Here is a 20223-nt window from a genome sequence, read left to right as displayed (position 1 = left end):
GCAGAGTTCAACACAAAGGAATTCATCAACAAAGGCAACATTTAAGCACCAAAATGATTTTTATCAAGGCTAGTGTCACAGTTCTGGGTCATTTTGACGCAGCTTTTCTGTTTGTTATATTTTGGTGTTTTTCTAGATTATTATTTATGTTCTGATTCTTGAGTTGTGCTGGTTTGATTTTGTATTATATTTTCTGTCAAGTCTGTCTGTCTCTGTCAAGTCTGCGTCTTTGTAAATTGTTTCCGGTTTTATTTCGATAGTTCCAGTCCTATGTCAGCGTATTCAGTTAGCCCTAATTTCTCCCAGCTGTGTCTCCCTCCTGTTTTCCATTCCCTGATTACGCCACTGCGTATTTAAGCCCTGTGTTGGCCTTTGGTCTTTGTTGCGTCATACTTTCTACATGCTGTGTGTTTGTAGTGTTCCAGTGGTGCAATTCCTCTGTTCTGAGTTTTGTTTTGTTTTTGTGGGAGTTATTTATAAGGAGATTTTTCCAGCATTAAAGTTGTGTTTTCAGTTCCAGTCCCGTCTTTGAGAGTCCTGCATTTTGGGTCCTTTTTCCTTCCTGCCTGCCACACAGCCTATCATGACAGTTAGAAACAGAACATGATTTGAATGCATAAATGCATAAATAACAGAGGCTTTTTTAAAGCTCGGTTTTCTGAGCTTCCAGCTTGATGCACAGCCATGAAACATTCTTCCAGTTGAAATACATTTAGGACCATCACACATTTTTCCATAAGACCAGTCAGACCCAACTACTTCTACTTCAACTGCTCCAGCTGCACACTTTATACAAAGTGATCACAGTGATATTGTTCATGCCACAAAGAAAACTGTCTAACGGATCATTCTGCTGTATTTTGTTAGGCAGCAAACTAATGACACAAATTATAACAGCATGTACTAAAAAACACAATCTTGTAATGAAGATGCAAAAGCAGGAATCACATTATTTTAAAAATCATGGGTTCAAATTAGTTCGGTCTCCCAGGAATAGTCCTGAAAAACCTCCTTTTAATGATCCTCACCTTCACCGACTTCATCTTACTTCCCAACATTCGTTCGATTTCATCAGAGTAGTCCTTCACCAGGTCTTGTCCATCCACCTCTACGATCTTAATGATTGGCTCCACATCCTTCAATTTCTGAGACAAAAACAAAGACAGAGTCAAGAACACCAGAAGTTTTTTTTAAATATACAATAACAACACATATAACATATTTAATATTTATTTCAAAGCACTTTACACATCATCCCCCATTCACCCACGCACTCACATTCCTACAAGCACTTTCTTCAACATCTAACTGCTTTTCTATCTAACATTTAAACTCATCCGCGCTTAGATGAATGCATTAGAGAGCACCTTGGAGCAGCCAAGGCTCTAACTCCTGAGCTGCAGCCGCCAAAATATCCATACCGTTCTGGTAACAACAAAGAAAAGCATTGAATCTGTACATTAAATAAACATTAACTCTAGAAAGACAAACTTGCAGCGTGTCATCAGTTATTACGACATTTCAGGATATTCCCAACAAGGTCTGATGTCTTATCCTGTGTTTACAGTATAAATAAAATGCAGCTGCCTTTTTATGAGATAATTCAGAGTAAATCAACTCCAGTGGAGGCGTCTCTCTCTCTCTCCCTCTCTGTATGTGTGTGTGCTTGCGTGTATTCTTATACTGAGGGGATATCTGAGGTTATTGGGTCACTTTCTTTGGATCAAGAAGCTCGAGGTGGATAAACCAGCTGAGTGTGCGGAGGGTCAGCCCAGTCTGGGTATTTACACTCTGAATCTCTTCATTAAGTCACTCCCTAATTCCAATTAGTTCAAGCTGCCCAAACTGAAGCAAATACACAAGCAGAGCCAAACATTGAGTCCAACCTCTGTGAAAATCTTTTATCTCAGTCCTGCACACTTGCTGTACAGTATAATGAGCACAGAGCTCTATGGAGTCACAAAAAGGATTTCTCAGTGGTTGTTTTGCATCTTAGAGGAAGGGGCCTCAGTGGAAATGTAACCTAGTGTACCTTTGATTATGATGGGTTGCTGCAGAGTGACCCATCACTGAGAGGTCAATTCAATTTAATTTTATTTCTATAGCACCAAATCTCAACAACAATCATCTCAAAGCACTTTATATTGTGAGGTAAAGACCCTACAATAATACTGAGAAAACCCCAACAATCATATGACCTCCTATGAACAAGCACTCTGCAACAGTGGGAAGGAAAAAAACCCTTTTAACAGGAAGAAACGTGCAGCAGAACCAGGCTAGGGAGGGGCAGCCATCTGCCACGACCAGTTAGAGGTGAGGGGAGGAAGACAAGACAAAAGACATGCTGTGGAAGAGAGCCAGAGATTAATGATATCCATCCATCCATTCACTTCCGCTTATCCAGAGGACACCCTGGACAGGTCGCCAGTCTGTCGCAGAGCTAACACACAGAGACAGACAACCATTCAACCATTCGCACCATTATGCCAGAGTACACGGGGAGAACATACAAACTCCACACAAAAAGACCCTGGCCTGATGGTGGGATTGAACTCAGGACCTTCTTGCTGTGCAGCAACAGTACTTTCCTTTGGTGTGATACGGTACTATGAGGTCTTTAACCTCCTAGGACCTGGTGTCCACATATGTGGACATCCCATTTTGGGTTGTCTAGACCAAAATACTAAATTTTGCTCTACAAGGGCCTGATATCCACTTACGAGGACATTATACTGCCACATGTATGCTATGCCTTCTGAAGATACTGCCAAGGGAAACCATGTATAACATGGGTGGGCAACTCCAGGCCTCGAGGGCCGGTGTCCTGCGAGTTTTAGCTGTGTCCTTGATCCAACACAGCTGATTCAAACAGCTAAATGACATCCTCAACTAGGGATGGGTATCGAAACCCGGTTCTTGTTGAAAACCGGTTCCCACTGTTTTCAATTCCTTGGAATCGAAACGATTCCTTTATCGAGTCCAGTCGCCCCGAATGACGTCACCACGTTGCGGAGCGTCATTTACCTGGCAGGAAACACGGCGCCAGCGGCTCAAATGCTCAAAAGCTTGGTTATACTTTACGAGAACGGACGACAACAGGGCAACTTGCAATACTTGCAAAGTAGATATTTCATTTAAGGGAGGAAACACTACGAATATGCAAAAGCATTTGCTCACAAAACACGCGATAACCTTAAATGAATGTCGTGTTTTTAATTCCGCTCCGGACTCGTGAATCTCAACCCAGCAGCAGCGGTAACGTTTGCACGTCCTCTCCCGTTAATGCGGCAGGTAAATAATCAACTAACAGTGCATATTATGTTAGCGCGATCTGCCTTATTACAAAACCTGCCATTACTGTGCATTTAGGTGACCACGATGAGAGAGACAGAGTCTGGCTCAGATGCTGGCAGTTCTCACTGCAGTCTACTGGTAGCGTCTCCTTTCAGGCCAGGATAGACGAATGTCACCGAGCAGTGACTCAGTTTGTGGTAGAAGGCTTGCACCCATTTGCCACAGCAGATGCCCCCGATTTCACTTTGGTAAGTGAATGTGTTTAATTGTAGGCAGGGACATTACTGGATATTCTTGTGTAATTGCTACAGAATAATTTATGTTATACTTTGTTATTGCTACAGGAGAATATTTATTTTATTATTTTACATTTACATTTTTTTTCCTGGGGACCCGGTGACACCCCATTGAAGAGCCATAGGCTGGATCTCTTAAGATCTCACTGTTGGGTTTGTAAGGCCATGTTACTCCTAAATTTCTATCTTGTTCAAAGAGAAGATAAAAACAAAGTTCTAAGCTAATCGACCTTAGTGTTCTCCTTTTTTAAAAATAAGAATCGATAAGAGAATCGATAAAGAATCGAATCGTTAAACAGAATCGAAAATGGAATCGTGAAAATCTTATCAATACCCATCCCTATCCTCAACATGTCTTGAAGTTCTCCAGAGGCCTGGTATTGAATTAATCATTTTATTCAGGTGTGCTGACCCAGGGTGAGATCTAAAACCTGCAGGACACCGGCCCTCGAGGCCTGGAGTTGCCCACCCCTAACGTATACTGTTAACAGAACTGGTCCTAGCACCGAGCTTTACAAAACAGGGATCCAACGCAAGAATTAAAACAATGTTGAAAAGTAGAAGCATTCAGAGAGTGCAAACCAAATGTACTTTAAGAAGTTTGTAGTGCAGTAAAAACAAGTGCAAAGTGCAGGCTTTATTAAAATGTGCCTTCTTAAAAACAAAGTAAATATACTTGACATCATTTTAAATGCAATTATTTTCTATCATTTATGTGGATTATTACATGTATGACATTTATTGCAGTGTTTCGTAAATTGGTTTTGTTAAATTGTGACCAATAAATCATTAAGTTGACTTCGAAAACCTCGATGGATGTAAGCCAGATTTTAATGGACTGCTAACATGACCCCACTCTACACCCCTACAGTTTTATCACAAGATCATTCAAACCTTTTTAAGCTATGATGTTTACAGAATGATGACACATGGATGCAAACACTACCAAAAACATCCTTGTAAGTACCGTAATTACCCGTAGCATCATTTTTCTCCTAATAAATCTGTGCTAGGGCACTGAGCTGCATGTGCTCTTAGTTTTAAATGCTAGTTTCCAAAACTGGATTTATTTCAGGATATTCTGGCTTCCTGTCTTCCCCCCACACTGCTGAAATGCACAGAGTGATGCTGATGATGTAATGTGGGCTTAAACTCCCTGAAAAAAAGGTTTCTTGATCAGCCAGTTGGGGATGTTTCAATCATTTTTTGGTCCCAGTCGTGGCCTGAATCCTTTCAAGTAGCTCTACCCTGCTCGTCTCTGCAAGCGAACCAGACTTTAAGTGTGAACAACACACAAACACAACTCACCATTATTAATGTGCTTAGCACTACTATTGCTGAAATTGGCATTTCATTGTTTTTTTAATTTATGGTGGATAAATGTGGTTTGAATCTTTGTTTAATTATTTTTATTTCTTTGTGTTATCTTTCAGATGTCACTGAGGTGAGAAGGATAAGGAGGCACATAAAGTAATCCCATAGAGTTTATGGGGTGGTTATTATACAAGATGATCTTGAGGGTCAGCCTTTTGACATCATTTAACATTCATTTTAGCACTGATACATTCATAGATTTGCTCATATAGCAATCCTCCAACAATTGCTGTATTTTATCTCTCATTCATGGCCAGAGAAAACGTACATGAAAACAACATGAAACCCGCAAGGCAGAAAACAATGTTATCTGGGGTTATTTTGGTTCCTATACACGCATGTTGTGTATTCTGCAGGAGGTGGATGTGTGTTTAAAAGCATACAAACTGCTGACTGCCTCTGACGGCTCTAAATCTGACAGATAAATGGATGAATGTCTAAAATCAGAACAGGCCGCAAATCCTGACGCTGGTAAAGAGGGCTCAGTCCTCAATCTGGGCATTATCATGATCCCTGGGTGTGTTTGTCCTGGCAAACAAGCATAAATGTGCACACAGACTCACACACACACACAATGATAGGCACACTCACCAACATACACGAATGCACATCTGAACTCTTCCAATTGCTCTTTGTTTCCAGTTCAAACAGTCAGAAGCCTCAGGACCAGTTTGAGGGTAAGAAACTCACATCTAAAGTAGACTTTGGCCATGTTTTAATTATTAAAAGAAAATTCAACCCAAATGAATACAACACCAGAAAAGACAAATACAAACCTCAATGGTTTATGAGACTTCTTTGTAGAACCTACAGAGAGTGAACGCTCCAGAAGTATGAAAGGCTGAAATAGAACCTCTCAGTTTTGGACACGTTGGCCAAACCATTGCTCAGTCAGTATTTATGCTTTCTTGCAGCCTTGTGCAAATGTTTGGTAAAAGTCTGAGGCTTGTCGAAATGACAAATCCTAGAACATTTTTTTTAGGACGACTTCTGAATTTGAAATTTGCTTTTACCAGTTCTGGCTTCATTTACCTTCTGCAGCAGCAGAGATCCAGAGTATTTGGTTGCACACTCTCGAAGCTCTGCAGAGAATCTCAACGCCCACTGCTGCACCCTGCAAGACAGAAAGACAACAGACAATATCAAGGACTCACATTACAGACTGTTAGAAAACCACAAGAAGAGACGCAAACAAAAGATAAGGAAACAAAAAAAAATAAAACAAACAAGCAAAAAGAAAAGAAAAGAAAATCTCACCACTAGATATCAGTAGATTGCAGTTAAATGAACTTCATGTATTATCCTAACTAAGATGGCTGCTGTAAGACAAACAGCTCTGGCTGTAAAGTGAGTGTTGGCTCTTAGGCTGTTGTTTACCTCAGCTATCAATGTGTCCATGTCTATTTGGACTGTAAAACATTGTGAAACGAGTTTAATACAAGCCAATGACTCCGAGAAGCTCATCAAGTTCTGCTGTTTTTGCTATTAGCCACTGTTACATCCACTTCAAAGGAAGTTTCACCAACGTTGTTGGACTCTGAAACTTTCATACAATGTGAGAATGTAATCAAACTGTTTATCAAGGGAAAGCGTGAATTTTAGAACAATTAAGCCAAACATTAGCTGAAAACAAGAACACTGCAGGCAACAAGGACACGGACCAGCCGGCTCATTATCGGTATTCAGCTCAGTCCGCCTCTCTGATGGTACGGAGGTGCGTCAGTGTCTGGAACTGGCAGCTCGAAAATCTGGAAAGGTGAAATCAATGCTGACAGAAATATACACTTTTTTACAGATGATGTCTTTGTCAGAGGTGCCTTGTATATTTCAGAAAGATAATCTTATACCGCATACTTCATCTACTCGAACAGCATGGCTTCATAGTAGAAGAGTTTGGTTGCTGAACTTTCCTGCCTGCAGTGTGTGAGAACATTTGGAGCACCAAGAAAGCAAAAATAGAACAAAGACAAGCCAGGGCTGCTGGGAGCTAGGATCCTCTATCAGACAAGAATGGGAAAACTGTCCTCTCCCAGAAGTAGAGTTAAAAGTAGAGTGGATACTACACAGTGGGAAACATGGCCCTATTCCAACTTTTTGAGATGTGTGGCTGCCATCAAAATTAGGGAGAAGATCCTCTAGGACACCATCCATCATCTCATTACGAGCACGGCCCGGGTCAGGCATGCATAAAAGCATGCAGGCCGTAGAAACTACTGAAACAATGTGACATCCTTTTACTCCCAACACATCATGCAGTCTATATCTGTATCGATATGCAGCATGATTTTTTTTTCCAGTGTTCTTTCAATTTGTCGGAGCAGTGTGTATATAGTGTCATGCCACATATTATTTTGTGTTAAGTTTCACTCTGTGTACTTACCGATTTGAATATATGAGGTTTATCAGTTTTTATTCCTTTATAATATGATTCATCCCGCTTGGTTTCCTGATTCTTGTGGATCGCGTTTGACCACCTGGGTTGGCTGGCCTGATTTGTAGCACCTGTCTGAGCTGCTATCGATGCCAGCTGGGTTTGAATAACGCAGTGTGCTGGACCTTTTGATCTCCATCTGTTACATACACGCTGTCCTCTAACTTCTTTGATTAAACATTAAAATATTGGTTGAGGAAAGCATCGCAGCAAAACGGTCATGAAAGAAGCCCATGTTTAAAATTTGCTGTTAGCCACTGCATGCTAAAAATCATTGGTGCACTCAGACAAACTGGACTCGTACTGAGCTTGGAGCACTTCTCATCAATGGCAGGGACCCTTTGTTTGTGCTATACCACCACTTTACCTCAGGATGAAAAGTTCTGTTGTTACGTTCTTGCGCTTTCAGGTGTTTAGTGTAAGCTTGACCGTGTGTTTCCATGACAACGCTTGGCTCAGCAGCGGTGCATTACAGCAGAAAAAGGCCCTTAAATACGACAGTGATGAAAGAGATTTAGATAATCTGCTCCTCATCTGGGTCACAGCAGAGAGCTGCAGGGGTCCACTCAGCACAGACCCACAGCAATGCAACAAAGCTGCAAGTTAAAGTTTTGGTTTGTGTCGCAACAGCAAAACGGACAATTAACACAACAGACACTATAATGTTTCTATCATATGATATAGAAATATAATATAATAAAATATGTACAGAGGAGGTCAGGAGAGATGTAGAAGAGTGAAGTACTATAACCATCTGTAAAAACCAGTGAAAGCTTTGTCATGGTTTCTGCATTTCAGCCATGTCTCAAAGCTGATGATCACTGATTGTGAAGGCCATGCACACAGGCTGGTTAAAGCTCCATCATGTCATAGATGCACATGATCCAGAAACACTGCCTAAACAGTTTGTTTCAGACACAGGATGACCCGAAGGCCCATTTTGAACTATGAATTATTCAAAGTTACCCCTGGAATTGGAAAGCAAAAACATCAATCTGGAGATGAGGAGAACAACGTTCACTTTAACCATTCTGAGGGAAAACATCATCAGAATATTCCAGGTCCAGGTGATGAATAATTACACATAATGAGGACAGTGTGAAGTGCCTCAGTCACAGCACTTCACACAGACAGACAGAGAGGAGAGAGAGTTTACCCAGCATGTGTTGAAAAGGAGGGTCACGCTCCATCTGTTCTGGACATTAATCCTCTAAGTTCAGTGCAGACACACACACACACAGTAAATACACTGCGGGCTTGTAACAGGTTTGACAATAACCCATGTAAGACACACTGCTCTGCTACAGATGTAACTAATTACTGTTCATTTAAATTCTGGGTGCTAGATTCCTTTGATGAATCATCTAAACTATGAAATGCTATGTACCATCATGCACATGTCTTATTATATATGAGCAACTCTCAGCGGCAAAGAGCTGCCAAAACTGTAGTTTGTTAAAACTCCCGATGCCATCAGTGATCATGTGATTTAAGTGCTCGATGCTTTGCCCTTTTTTCTTAGATTTTTATCTGTTTTTTCTTTAATCCCGGAACTCTTGACAGTATAAAATTTTAAAAATAACAATAATTTTGTTTGAGTCATGTTTACCCGTGTAAGGAACTCTTCTCTCCATTTTCTCTTTACTCTTTTACACATCAAAAATGGCAGATTTTGACCACCATGAATAGAATAGAAATTTGACCCCGGAACATGTTATCAGTAGGCTGGCTGGATAACATCTTATAGTTACGTATTTTAAAATGTAATAGTCAGCAGAACAACCCAAATAATTCAATCTGAGCTCAGAGAGATGATGAACACTGCTGGAAGACTGAGCTGGAGTCATGGTAGGCACTGGTTTGCTTGTGTTTCTGTCTCGCTCCTGTTTTCTTTCTCAGGCCTTGGCTGGGTTGGGCAGGTGGAGCTCTACCTTTGGGTGGAGTTGCCACCATCTCCTGCACACCAGCAGGAGATGGTGGCACACCTGTTGCTTATTTTCCTGTCTCCAAGTATTTAAGAACCAGCTCACACATCCAGTCTTTGCCCAATTGTCTTTTTTTCAGTGTGGTATTCAAACCCTTCCTTGTGACCTTCCCTGGGTGTTTGGCACCCTCCTGGACCTTACCAACAACCCTCACGTGTAAGCCTGCACCTTCAGTCCTTACTTCTCCCGAACCCAGCCTTCTGGATCTAATACTGCTCTCCTCTCTCCCAGTGAACCTTCGTCTAACTGCATCTCTGGAAACTCAGGAATTCCGCTTTTGCCAGTGTCCTCTATCCTAGAGAAATTCCCCCATGGAAGTTATTCTGTGTTTTAAAATCAGTGCTTCTTGTAAACAATAAAGGTCTTGAGTTTGATCAGTTCAGCCTCTTTCTGGTTGTGCATTAGAGTCCACTATGCCTTTGGTGTTCATGCCTTGATAAGCGTCTGCCTTTAGTTTTCCAAACTGTTTAACTTAAAGCAGCAATCCTTGATGAATCTCTCTGTCCTTCAGCTCTCTGCAGATTTACGTTTTACTTTAGTTGCTGTATTTAATCCTTTATTTGCCGCCTTTGAAACACTTCAGTCGCTCATCCTGTCCTCCTTCAACACATGCTTGAATCTTCTGAGGTCTTTCCCTTTTCCTCCTGCCTGGCAGCTTTATCTACATGATCCTTTTTCCATTGTATCCACTATCCCTCTTCTGCACATATCCAAACCATCTCAGCCCCAACTCTTCAACTTTGTCTCTAACCCGAGCTGTCCCGCAGATATACTCATTTCTAAGCCTGTCCATCCAAGTGACTCCCAAGAAAAATCTTACCATTTCATCTCTGCCCCCTCTATCTCCACCTTCTGTGTTTTTGTCAGCACCCTTGTGTTCCAAATCATTTGACTGATATCATTGATCGAAACTATGAACTTCATTTAAGGCAGCACGGTGGCACGGTGGTTAGCACTGTTGCCGCACAGCAAGAAGGTCCTGAGTTCAATTCCAACATCAGGCCGGGGTCTTTCTGTGTGGAGTTTGCATGTTCTCCCCGTGTTTGCGTGGGTTCCCTCCGGGTACTCCGGCTTCCTCCCACCGTCCAAAGACATGCAGCTTGAGGGGATAGGTTAATTGATTAATCCAAATTGCCACTAGGTGTGAATGTGCGAATGAATGTGAGTGCGAATGGTTGTCTGTCCCTGTGTGTTGGCCCTGCGACGGACTGGCGACCTGTCCAGGGTGTACCCTGCCTCTCGCCCTATGACAGCTGGGATAGGCTCCAGCGCCCCCCGCGACCCTGAAAAGGATAAGCGGAAGCGAATGGATGGATGGATGGATAAACTTCATTTATTCAACACTCCTCCCAGAGCTTCGCACTGAACAGGTAGCAATGATTACTCTGACATTTTTCTACCTGTTATAACATAAAAATGTTTTCATTTTCGATACAAATTGTGCCAGGTCTGAAAAAATAAATAATAAATGAATCACCTACACTGCCTATAAACGTAAAATGTCACATGTCAAACATCTGGGAGATGTCAATAACAAAGAATGGGTAGTGCTCATTACATCCCTGTAAACTCATCTGCCCGAGTTTCCTTGTTTTTCTGACACATTGTTTAAAACATCATAATTTTACTTACTAGCCTTTTCCAAAAAAATAAATAAATACAAATGTAAAAATACATTAAAATAAGTACTGCCAGGCATGGGAGCCTTTAAAATCTCAATAAGAATGTTAAAGTGTATTTCATGTGTTCAGAGGTATGAATGGAAGCAACTGAGATACTGGGTTGGTATTCCTGCTACTGAAAGTCTGATTGTATGGGTCATGAACTCCAGGCAATGTTGGAAAAACCAGGTCGGTCCAAAAAAGAACTAGAAGCACGCTCTTCGGTTCAGGTCTGTCCACGCCATACCGCTGTGCAGTTACTGGACAGTTACTTGTTCTCGCCTGCGTCGATGTTGGGTAACGTGTAGAAATGTTCTGGGCTGCAGTCCACCTGTGAAAACAGCTTCCAGTATAAGTCTGAGGGGGCAGAGCCCTATAGAGCAATTTATTTTCTCACATTTAGAGTTCTAACAGTACCAGCTGATCACTTTATATTCACTGTTAGGTTTAACAGTCCTAAAATGCTGCAGCATATATGAAAGCAACGGTCTCCCATCCGTCTCCAATTCAATCTAAAAATGCTCCCAAAATAAATCCTCCATCAAGATCACCTCTGAAGTCTATTCAGCTAATCCCCTGTGCCAAGGGTGATCTGCCCAGCAGACTGACTGACAGAAAATACACAGCCATCATTTCATTTCACAACCAGGTCAAAGGTCAGCAGTCCAGACAGTGACCTGGAGCGATGTCAAAGTTTTTTTTTAACTGCTTATCTAACTCATCATGGTGATGTATGGCAAAAAAATCGGGTTAATGTACTGTCTAATACAGCCGATAAGACAGCTTTATGATTAAGCCTGGAGACAAGCTACAGTTAACTGTGCACTATGCAGCACTTGCATTAAATACTTGTTTTATTGCTTTATATTAAGTGTTTATAACACAACCAAAAGAATAAGACTTTCCTCTAGTTTCTTGGCTGCTTCTAACAGCCTGTAGACTGTGTGCAGGTTGGGTTCAAGGCACAAGACTTTTATACTCGCTCCTGCCTCTGTGAACCTCATCTGCCATCTTATAGAATCACAGTTAGCAACACTAGCTCATATCAGCCAACAGACACCATTAATCACCAACATCAACAAACGAGCCGCTCCCACAGATGAAACACAAACTTTACAAAAGCGGCAAAAAAACAGTCAGTTTAATCTAGTGAAGCACTTTTGGTCAAGTGGTAATGTGACCAGTAATGAGGCAGAACTGGTCACTACATCAGTACAGCATCTTCCTACTTTGATCCATGCATGGGTGCATGAGCACGCAACCAAGCAGCAGCAGGCTGGTAAAAGGTGACAACTACAACTATCTGGATGAAAAACAAAACATTCAATAGATCGATACTTTACATGCAAAATAAAAAAAGTGAATCCTAGAAATATTATTATTGTGTGTGAAATACATGCCTGATCTTCTACATCAGAACTGCCAGTGAAGGTGAACTCTGCAGCTTCTTATTTCATTTTGTTGATGCTGCCATCTGTGACGGCCTGCCAGAAAGTCTGACAGTATCGCGTTACCTCAGTTACTGGTCACTGAGTGTCACTGGTACAAAGTCCTGCCTCTTTAGCTCTGCATGTCACAGCGGCTGAGGTGGATTTGCAGGGGTTTAGGTGCATTTGTAGCCAGGTGACGTGGCCCTGTTTGTCCAGGCCTATGGCGGTTTGGTGGAGAATGTGGGTCAGGCTTGGAAAGGTGACCGTGGCCAGCGAGCCATGCTGGCCCACAGATGGTGATGCGGAGGGAGCGTGTGAGGAAGCTGTAGCCGTGCAGGACTGCAGCTGCAGGGAGCTGCTGCTCTCTAACTGCCTCGCAGATTCATGATAATGAGCTTCAACGGCAGCAAAACAGACAACACAAAACCACAAACATGTTGGGTAGATAAACACACTGCAAGAGCTTTGCATGTCACAAACAGTACATAAGAGAAAAGCAAAGTTGCTACAATTTTAATGAGCTTGAAAATCAATATTTGGTACGACCAGCTTTATTCTTCAACAGCCTGAACTCTCTTAGGCAGCTTTCTTATATATTTCCTTAAGTAGTCTCAGCAATTGTTCTCTGGAATTCTTGAAGGGTGTTCAAAGCTCTTTGGATGTTGGCTGCCTTTTTTCAGGCTCTCTGTCAGGATGATCTCACACTGCTTTGATAATGTTGAGGTCCAGACCCTGCGGAGGCCAATCCATGGCTTAAAGTATGCCAGTGTGTTTTTCTATCCAGGTGTTTTTATTGCGCTGGCAGTGTTTGGAATAATTGTCACAATAAAAAATGAAGCCACTGTCAATCAGACACTTTCCAGATTGTGTTGGTTTATCAAAATCTGTGTTCTCCATAAATTCTGGAAAGATCTGAGACACCACTGACTGAAACGCGGCCCCAAACCAAACAAAGCCTCCAGCATGTTTTACACATGTAGACACTCAGTCTTGCAGTTCTCTCCTGACCTCCTCTGCACATATTAACAATAATTTAAACCAGCAAGTCAAAATCATAAAAGGAAATCAGGGGATAGAAGTCTACCATAGTGGAGATTATTCGTATGATGAAAAATGTACTGGAAACCCTCGATTCATCCATATTGTCCTGCTCACCTGGGTTGCAGGGTCAACAATCAATGCAGAAATTCCCAAACCTTTTCAAGCTGCTGAAAAGTCAGCTGAAAGGCAGAGTCCTGGTTCTGCCCTGGATATGTCTGAAACTTCTCACCTAGGACCCACCCAATTAGCATCCTAGTTAGACGTCTGAACCTTCTCCAATCACTTCTTCCAAAGTAGTTCTATCATGAGCTCCTCAACCTCTCTCCAAGAGTGAGACCAGGCATTTTCCAAAGAAGGTTATTTCCGCTCCTTGCTCATTTTTCCAGTTGCCTCCCACAGGTCCCACACATAGAGGAGAGCAGGGACATGTAGTCAAAAATGTGCAATGCAATGTATTTCTTATTTTAACAAAAGAAAAACTTTATAAACCACACAAAAAACCTAAACAGCTTAGAACCTAATAGCAAAGTAACTGCTTTTTTGGCCAAACTGGATGCTGTACTCCAGTTCGTGTGACCCATGTTGAACAGCTGAGTTAAAATAAGCTTTTGGGTTTCCTAAATCTGAGTTTTTAGAAGTGTTACATCAGTTTTAACTGTCACACCTGCAAAAATCAAAGACAGTGGAGAGCAGATTTCAGGGAGTCCTGAGGGAAAACAGCCTGCTGAAACACAGTTATTCTCTCGGGACCTCCATAAAAGCGCAGTGCACTCTGGGAGTTGACTATCAGACGCTGGAATAAGCCCATTCAGGACTATTTTCTACAAGCTACACGCTTACTATATTCTATATGCGTTCATATTAACATGTCAGTCATGTTACCATAACTGCGAATGACATTCAACTTTCCCATCCATGGGTTTCTAACGATATCTACAGTCTTACAATAATGCAGGCCTATAAAAAACATTTTTAACCCTCTGCAGAGGTTATGAGACGTAAACACTGTGCACTTACGTCTCAGGTGGGATCTTCATCTGAGCCTCAGCTGTGATCAAAAGGCAAAAAATTCCCATTAGCCTCAAGAGGGTCCTCATTTCCAAAACATTAATGCTGTCCATCCTGTATCCCTGAAGTCCGGACATGGAGCTCCTTTAAAGAGACTTTAAAGGAAGATTCTCAAACTGGGAGAAGCTCTGAATGTTCAAGAAGATGATAAAGAGTTTGTAGGAAACGGTTTCCTCATGTTGGCTAAAGACAGGAAACGGTGACATTTATAGTTACAGACTTTTGACCCTGAACTCTTTCCATCACGTCTGAATAAACTGGTCCTGCTGCCAGCATCTTCTCTGTTTGCTTCAGCCTCTCATCTTCATCAGAGCAACTTCTAAAAGATCCAGAGAGACTCAAAGTCATTGCACACCCAGACAAAGAGTTAAAAACCCATCCTACTGTCCACAGGAAAGACTACTGTAGCAAGTTCCTCCAGGTTACTCCTTATGGAACCAGGAACAGTGAGTGGGTTCATTTCACCACCTTGCAGATATTAAAGAAAACATAAAGCTGGTTGTCTGCAGTAGACACTGCAGCCACTTGCCTTCCCTGTCGCCCAATTTGTGGTGTAATCCACTTGGATTAAAAACTCCTCTTCCTCGTGGAAGAGAGCGTCACAGAGAGAGAGAGAGAGAGAGAGAGAGAGAGAGAGAGAGAGAGAGATGAGTGGGGAGGGATTGGAGCAGGGGATTGGATGCTGCTCTGTTTTATCAGAGAGGATTAGAGCAATTTCTGGAGACAGACTCCCCAGCAACCAATCACAGCTGCTGTAGAGAGAAAAAAAGAAGAAAAAAAAGCACAGGCTCAGTTTGGCTGCTCAAAGAGAGAAAGGGAGAGAGAGAGCAGCTAACAAGACATAATGCCCCAACACACACACACTCAGATAATCAGCTGATTGACAAATAACCCCACACTCAAGCATTCACATAAATTACATTTTATTAACACTCTTTAAAGTCATGAAGCTAAACCAGACACACACAAAGAGACACAGTCCAAGGTTTCACTCTACTATCTGATCCAGATCCACCAAGACTTTAAACCTTCAGTAAGCTGATAAAAACCCACTTAGAGGTAAAGCTGCTGACCAATTACGGCTCACCATTATCTCACCATCGTCATCACAACCCATCAACAACATTATCTCCACAACTGGAAAAGGCAAAAAGAGGTGCAAATGTTACACCCCTGAAAACAGGGGGGAAAGAATCACGAGAGTGATTATGACTTGCGTCTCTCATGCAGTCGTTTATTGCAGTGAAAATGAACAGAAATGTTTCACATTTTGTACTGCTTAATGTCACATGGTGGAAGGAAAAGCTAAATAATAAACCAAAATAATAAAGTGCTTACTATACCTGAGCAGGTTTTCCGACAAAATGGCTGACGATAGTGGCGTTTTTAGCTCCTGACGTTAACCAGGCGAGAAATTTGGGTGTAGTGATGGATGCAGACCTAAACTTAGAAAAACACATTAGGACAATAACAAAGTCAGCTTACTATCACCTCAAGAATACATCAAGGATAAAAGATCTGATGTCTCAACAGGACCTGGAAAAACTAGTCCATGCATTCATCTTTAGTAGGCTTGATTACTGTAACAGCATCTTTACAGGTCTACCTAAAAAATCAGTCAGACAACTACAGCTCATTCAGAACTCTGCTGCTCGAGTCCTCACTAAGACCAAAAAAGTGGACCACATCAGTCCAGCTCTGAGGTCTTTACACTGGCTGCCTGTCCGTCAGAGGATAGACTTTAAAGTCCTGATGCTGGTCTATAAAGCTCTGAATGGTTTAGGACCAAAATACATCAGTGACCTCCTGACCCAGTATGAACCTTCCAGATCCCTCAGGTCATCTGGATCCGGTCTTTTATCAGTTCCCAGAGTCAGAACCAGACACGGAGAAGCTGCATTCAGCTTTTATGCTCCTTATATCTGGAACAAACTCCCAGAAAGCCTCAGATCAGCTGAAACACTCAGTTTATTTAAATCCAGGTTGAAGACTCAGCTGCATTTGAATAAAGCACCAAATCCACACTTTTAAGCTTAAATTTCAAAACTTACATTTTAACTACTGATTTTATCTACTGTTTTTTAATCAATTTTAAATCATGCTTTTTATTTGTTTTTTTAATGTCTCTGTAAAGCACTATGAATCACCTTGTTGTTGAATTGTGCTACATAAATAAACTTGCCTTGCCTTATCTTAATGGCCATTACACAGTATAAAACTCGGGCTCAAAACTGCCACGTCTATGTGCACAAAACTGTAATATAATGCTTCTAAAGCTTACAAAACAATGAAGCGTTACCTCTTAAATACCTTAACACAATACAAATTGAAAATGTATCAACTTTTAATCGCTTCTACCTTAAAACGGGGAAAAGAAGCATGAGAGTGATTATGACTTGCGTCTCTCATGCAGTCGTTTATTGCAGTGAGGCGAACGCGCGAAAGCCCCCTAGTGGAGAATAGAGACACTACTAATCGATCCCAGAAAAGGCTTACTAGGCGATCAGTGATGTATAGAGTACAGTTCTCTTAAATAACATGAAAGCAATTAAAATAACATGAAAAATAATAACCTCTTAACCTTTTTCTTACCATATTTACATTATCTTTGTCCTTATATCAACTGATATGAATTAGTATTAACTGAACCCTTTTATATTCAGTAATCCTTCAACCTATCACACAAAATTCTTAGAAAGCTGATCTGTTGTACACATTGTGTTCTCTCCTTCCTCCCACAGTCCAAAGACTCTTTGTGTTAACCCTGCGATAGACTGGTGACCTGTCCAGAATGTGCCCTGCCGCTCACACTATGACAGCTGGGGTAGGCTGAATTCGACAAGCGGAAGAAATTGTATGGACGGAGGGATGGATATGTGCAATGCTATGCTATGTGTAAGCTCCACCTCCCTGAACAATGTAAACGAATAAAGAGCGCTAAAGACCTGATGAAAAACATGTTAGTTTGATTTTAGGGCAACAGTCAGACAGCAGCTCCAGACGGTTTCCATGTAAGATTTGTTATTTTCAAGTGAAGCTCATTTAGTTTGGCTTTCTCAAGAAACTCTTCAGCCTGAACCTCATTTTTTAAAAACACAGACTACATCAAAGACCCTCAATGCTTAAGGATATTTAAACTAAAATATTATATATGTTACACACACACTATTAAACACTGCTAAACTATTTTAAGAATAAAACTCCTGACTCATTTTGTGCCCCTGCCTATGAAAGGTGACATGAAGTAAAAATAACTTTTGGGGGAGGCAAAAAATATCACATCATGTTGGCTCTCTAAATAGCTTGTCTGCCTCGTATCAATCTGAAATTTGAGTCAGTCTGAAGTCGCAGTTCATCCTGCTGCACACTTCTGTCCCATCCTGACTTTCACATTAAGAGTCCTGCAACTTGTTTTTACTTCCATTCTGGGCGAGTGTCTCCACTTCAAAGGTTTTATGCTCCTGACAACATTGAGACGTCATCTCGGTTCATCTAAAAACCCCTCAGGAGCAAAATTGTCAGGTGCTCAGGTGGAGAAATCAAAGTGAACTGTAAGTGCAGGTCTGTTGGCAGCAGTTTGGTGGTTTCACAGTTTCCAGACGCCCATTAATTATTGATCAGAGTCACAAGAATAACCACAGAGTGATCAATAGATCAGAGTGTCAGAGAAGAGCTAAACCTTCACTGCTGTGACCGCATCACATCCACTCTGTGTTGAGGGCGACTGTGGTTCAGGTGGTTGGGAGGCTCATCTGTAACCGCAAGGTTGCCGGTTCGATCCTCCAGCTCTCTCTGTCCTGGTCATTGTGTCCTTGGGCAAGACACTTCACCTACCGCCTACTGGTGTTGGCCAGAGGGGCCGATGACGCGATATGGCAGCCTCGCTTCTGTCAGTCTGCCCCAGGGCAGCTGTGGCTACAACTATAGTTTGCCTGCATCAGTGTGTGAATGTGAGAGTGAATGAATAGTGGAATTGTAAAGCGCTTTGGGTGCCTAGAAAAGCGCTATATAAATGCTATCCATTATTATTGATTGATCATACTTTATTCATCCCGAGGGAAATTGGGTTAAGGCTGCCAGCCGTGCCAGCGCTGTCTTACCCTTTTAACCCGTTAAGAAACGACACTGATCATGTCTCTAAAGCATCCATCATGACTCAACTTACTGTAGGTAAAAACGTTTCAGAGGGAAGATAAAAATAATGGAGGGTAATTCTGTTAAAACAACTTCACAATCCACATTTTGCTGTCTCCACACAATTACAATTAATTAAAATTAATTAACTATTAAAAGTAGTTGCTGGTTATTGGATGTAATTTTTTTCCCCATCACAGTCTCATGTTTAAATAAGCTCAGGGCAACCACGACAAAAAGTCCTACAGATAAACACATAAACACAAGCAGGTATTTAAATACAGAAACGATGGAAATTTAACTAGATGAAAAAAATCAAGAATCTGGCTGACGGATTGAAGTGCGTTTTCCTGAAGAGTTTTTAAAGGGGTCACTGAGACTGTGTTTTGGATTTGCTCAGGCAGGTAATTTCATAGTTTTGGGGCTCACCTCAGGAACAGATCACACAGGCTGGCTCATAAAAGCCTTAAAGTTGATATTAAGTCTTAAATTCAATTCTGAAAAATGCTGTGAGCCGGCACAGGAGGCTAAAAGAGGTCACAAGGTCACTTCTCAAACCCTGGTGGCAGAGTCTGAACAAAATGAAGCAAAAGAATGAAATTTTGGTTGGGGCAGTGGAAGAGACTGCTGAAATAATCAACCTGAAAGAAGGTCAAGGCATGCAAAAGGGCCTCAGCATTTTCAAGAGATAGTTTTTCTTCTTATGCACGTACACAACCCTAAGAAGAAGAAAAAATAATAATGAGCCAGCAGCTCCCTCTAGTGTAGGAACCGCAGCACTAGAAGACTTTTTAAGTCCAGTTCTCGCTCAGTGTTGTCATCTGCTGGACAGTTTACACTGGTGTTAAAAGAAAGTGCTTCTCCTGGGAAGTGAAAGCAAATTCTGACAGCATCTTTCATCGTATTATATTTTAATGGCTAAAACAAACTCCAAAAATGAAAGAAATACCTTTATTATGTATTAAGATAAAGAAATATTATATTTTACAAGGTAAAACTTCTACAATACTAAAGACAGAACTCCAACAATCAAATGATCCACTATGAGAAATGATGGTGAAAGTGAGGAGGAAGTCCTTTCTGAAAGGAAGAGATTTGCAGCAGAATCAAGCTCAGGGAGGTCCAGCTTTTTGTTGGGCTCAGCTGGAGCGTGAGGGGACAGAGAGGAAAGTAAAGAGGATGACTGAGTTTCAAGCAAAGTGATGACGTGGAGCCTCCAGAAAGGAAAACAGCAGGATCAGCTGTATGATACCCTGTTTGCATTGCAATCATCGTCAGGACCTTCATCATAAGCTTGTTAAAGTAAAGTAGTAAAGTAAAGATGAAGATTGAGAGACCAAGCACAACAAACAGAAACACAATTGTGTGATTATTTAAGAAACATGTGTAACCAGCATGAGGGGAAGTGTAACCTTCCTCAAAGTAATCGACATGTGTGAACGCTTGACACTTATAGAAATGTATGAATGCTGGTGATCGCCTCTGAGCATATCTGAATTCATTTTGTGG

The 20223-nt window shown here is 41.5% G+C and overlaps 1 protein-coding gene across 3 annotated transcripts in view; it reads right to left on the bottom strand.

The window, feature by feature from the left end:
- The window catches only part of LOC102198662 (voltage-dependent calcium channel subunit alpha-2/delta-4-like), a 77067-nt gene extending 61942 nt beyond the window's left edge, over positions 1-15125 (bottom strand). For all 3 annotated transcript variants that reach the window (XM_005748763.1, XM_005748765.1, XM_005748764.1), the window contains exons 1-3: positions 14530-15125; positions 5997-6078; positions 1029-1145 (exon numbers count right to left, since the gene is read on the bottom strand). In XM_005748763.1, coding sequence (XP_005748820.1) covers positions 1029-1145; positions 5997-6078; positions 14530-14657 — 327 coding nt within the window. In that variant the 5' untranslated portion in view covers positions 14658-15125. The remainder of the gene's footprint in view (positions 1-1028; positions 1146-5996; positions 6079-14529) is intronic.
- Positions 15126-20223: the final 5098 nt, after the last annotated feature.

This window comes from Pundamilia nyererei, unplaced genomic scaffold (assembly GCF_000239375.1).
Source record: "Pundamilia nyererei isolate P.nyererei 1_Seehausen unplaced genomic scaffold, PunNye1.0 scaffold00229, whole genome shotgun sequence".
Taxonomy (NCBI): domain Eukaryota; kingdom Metazoa; phylum Chordata; class Actinopteri; order Cichliformes; family Cichlidae; genus Pundamilia; species Pundamilia nyererei.
Note: the sequence above shows the minus strand (reverse complement) of the source record. Positions and strands in the feature narration are given on the sequence as shown.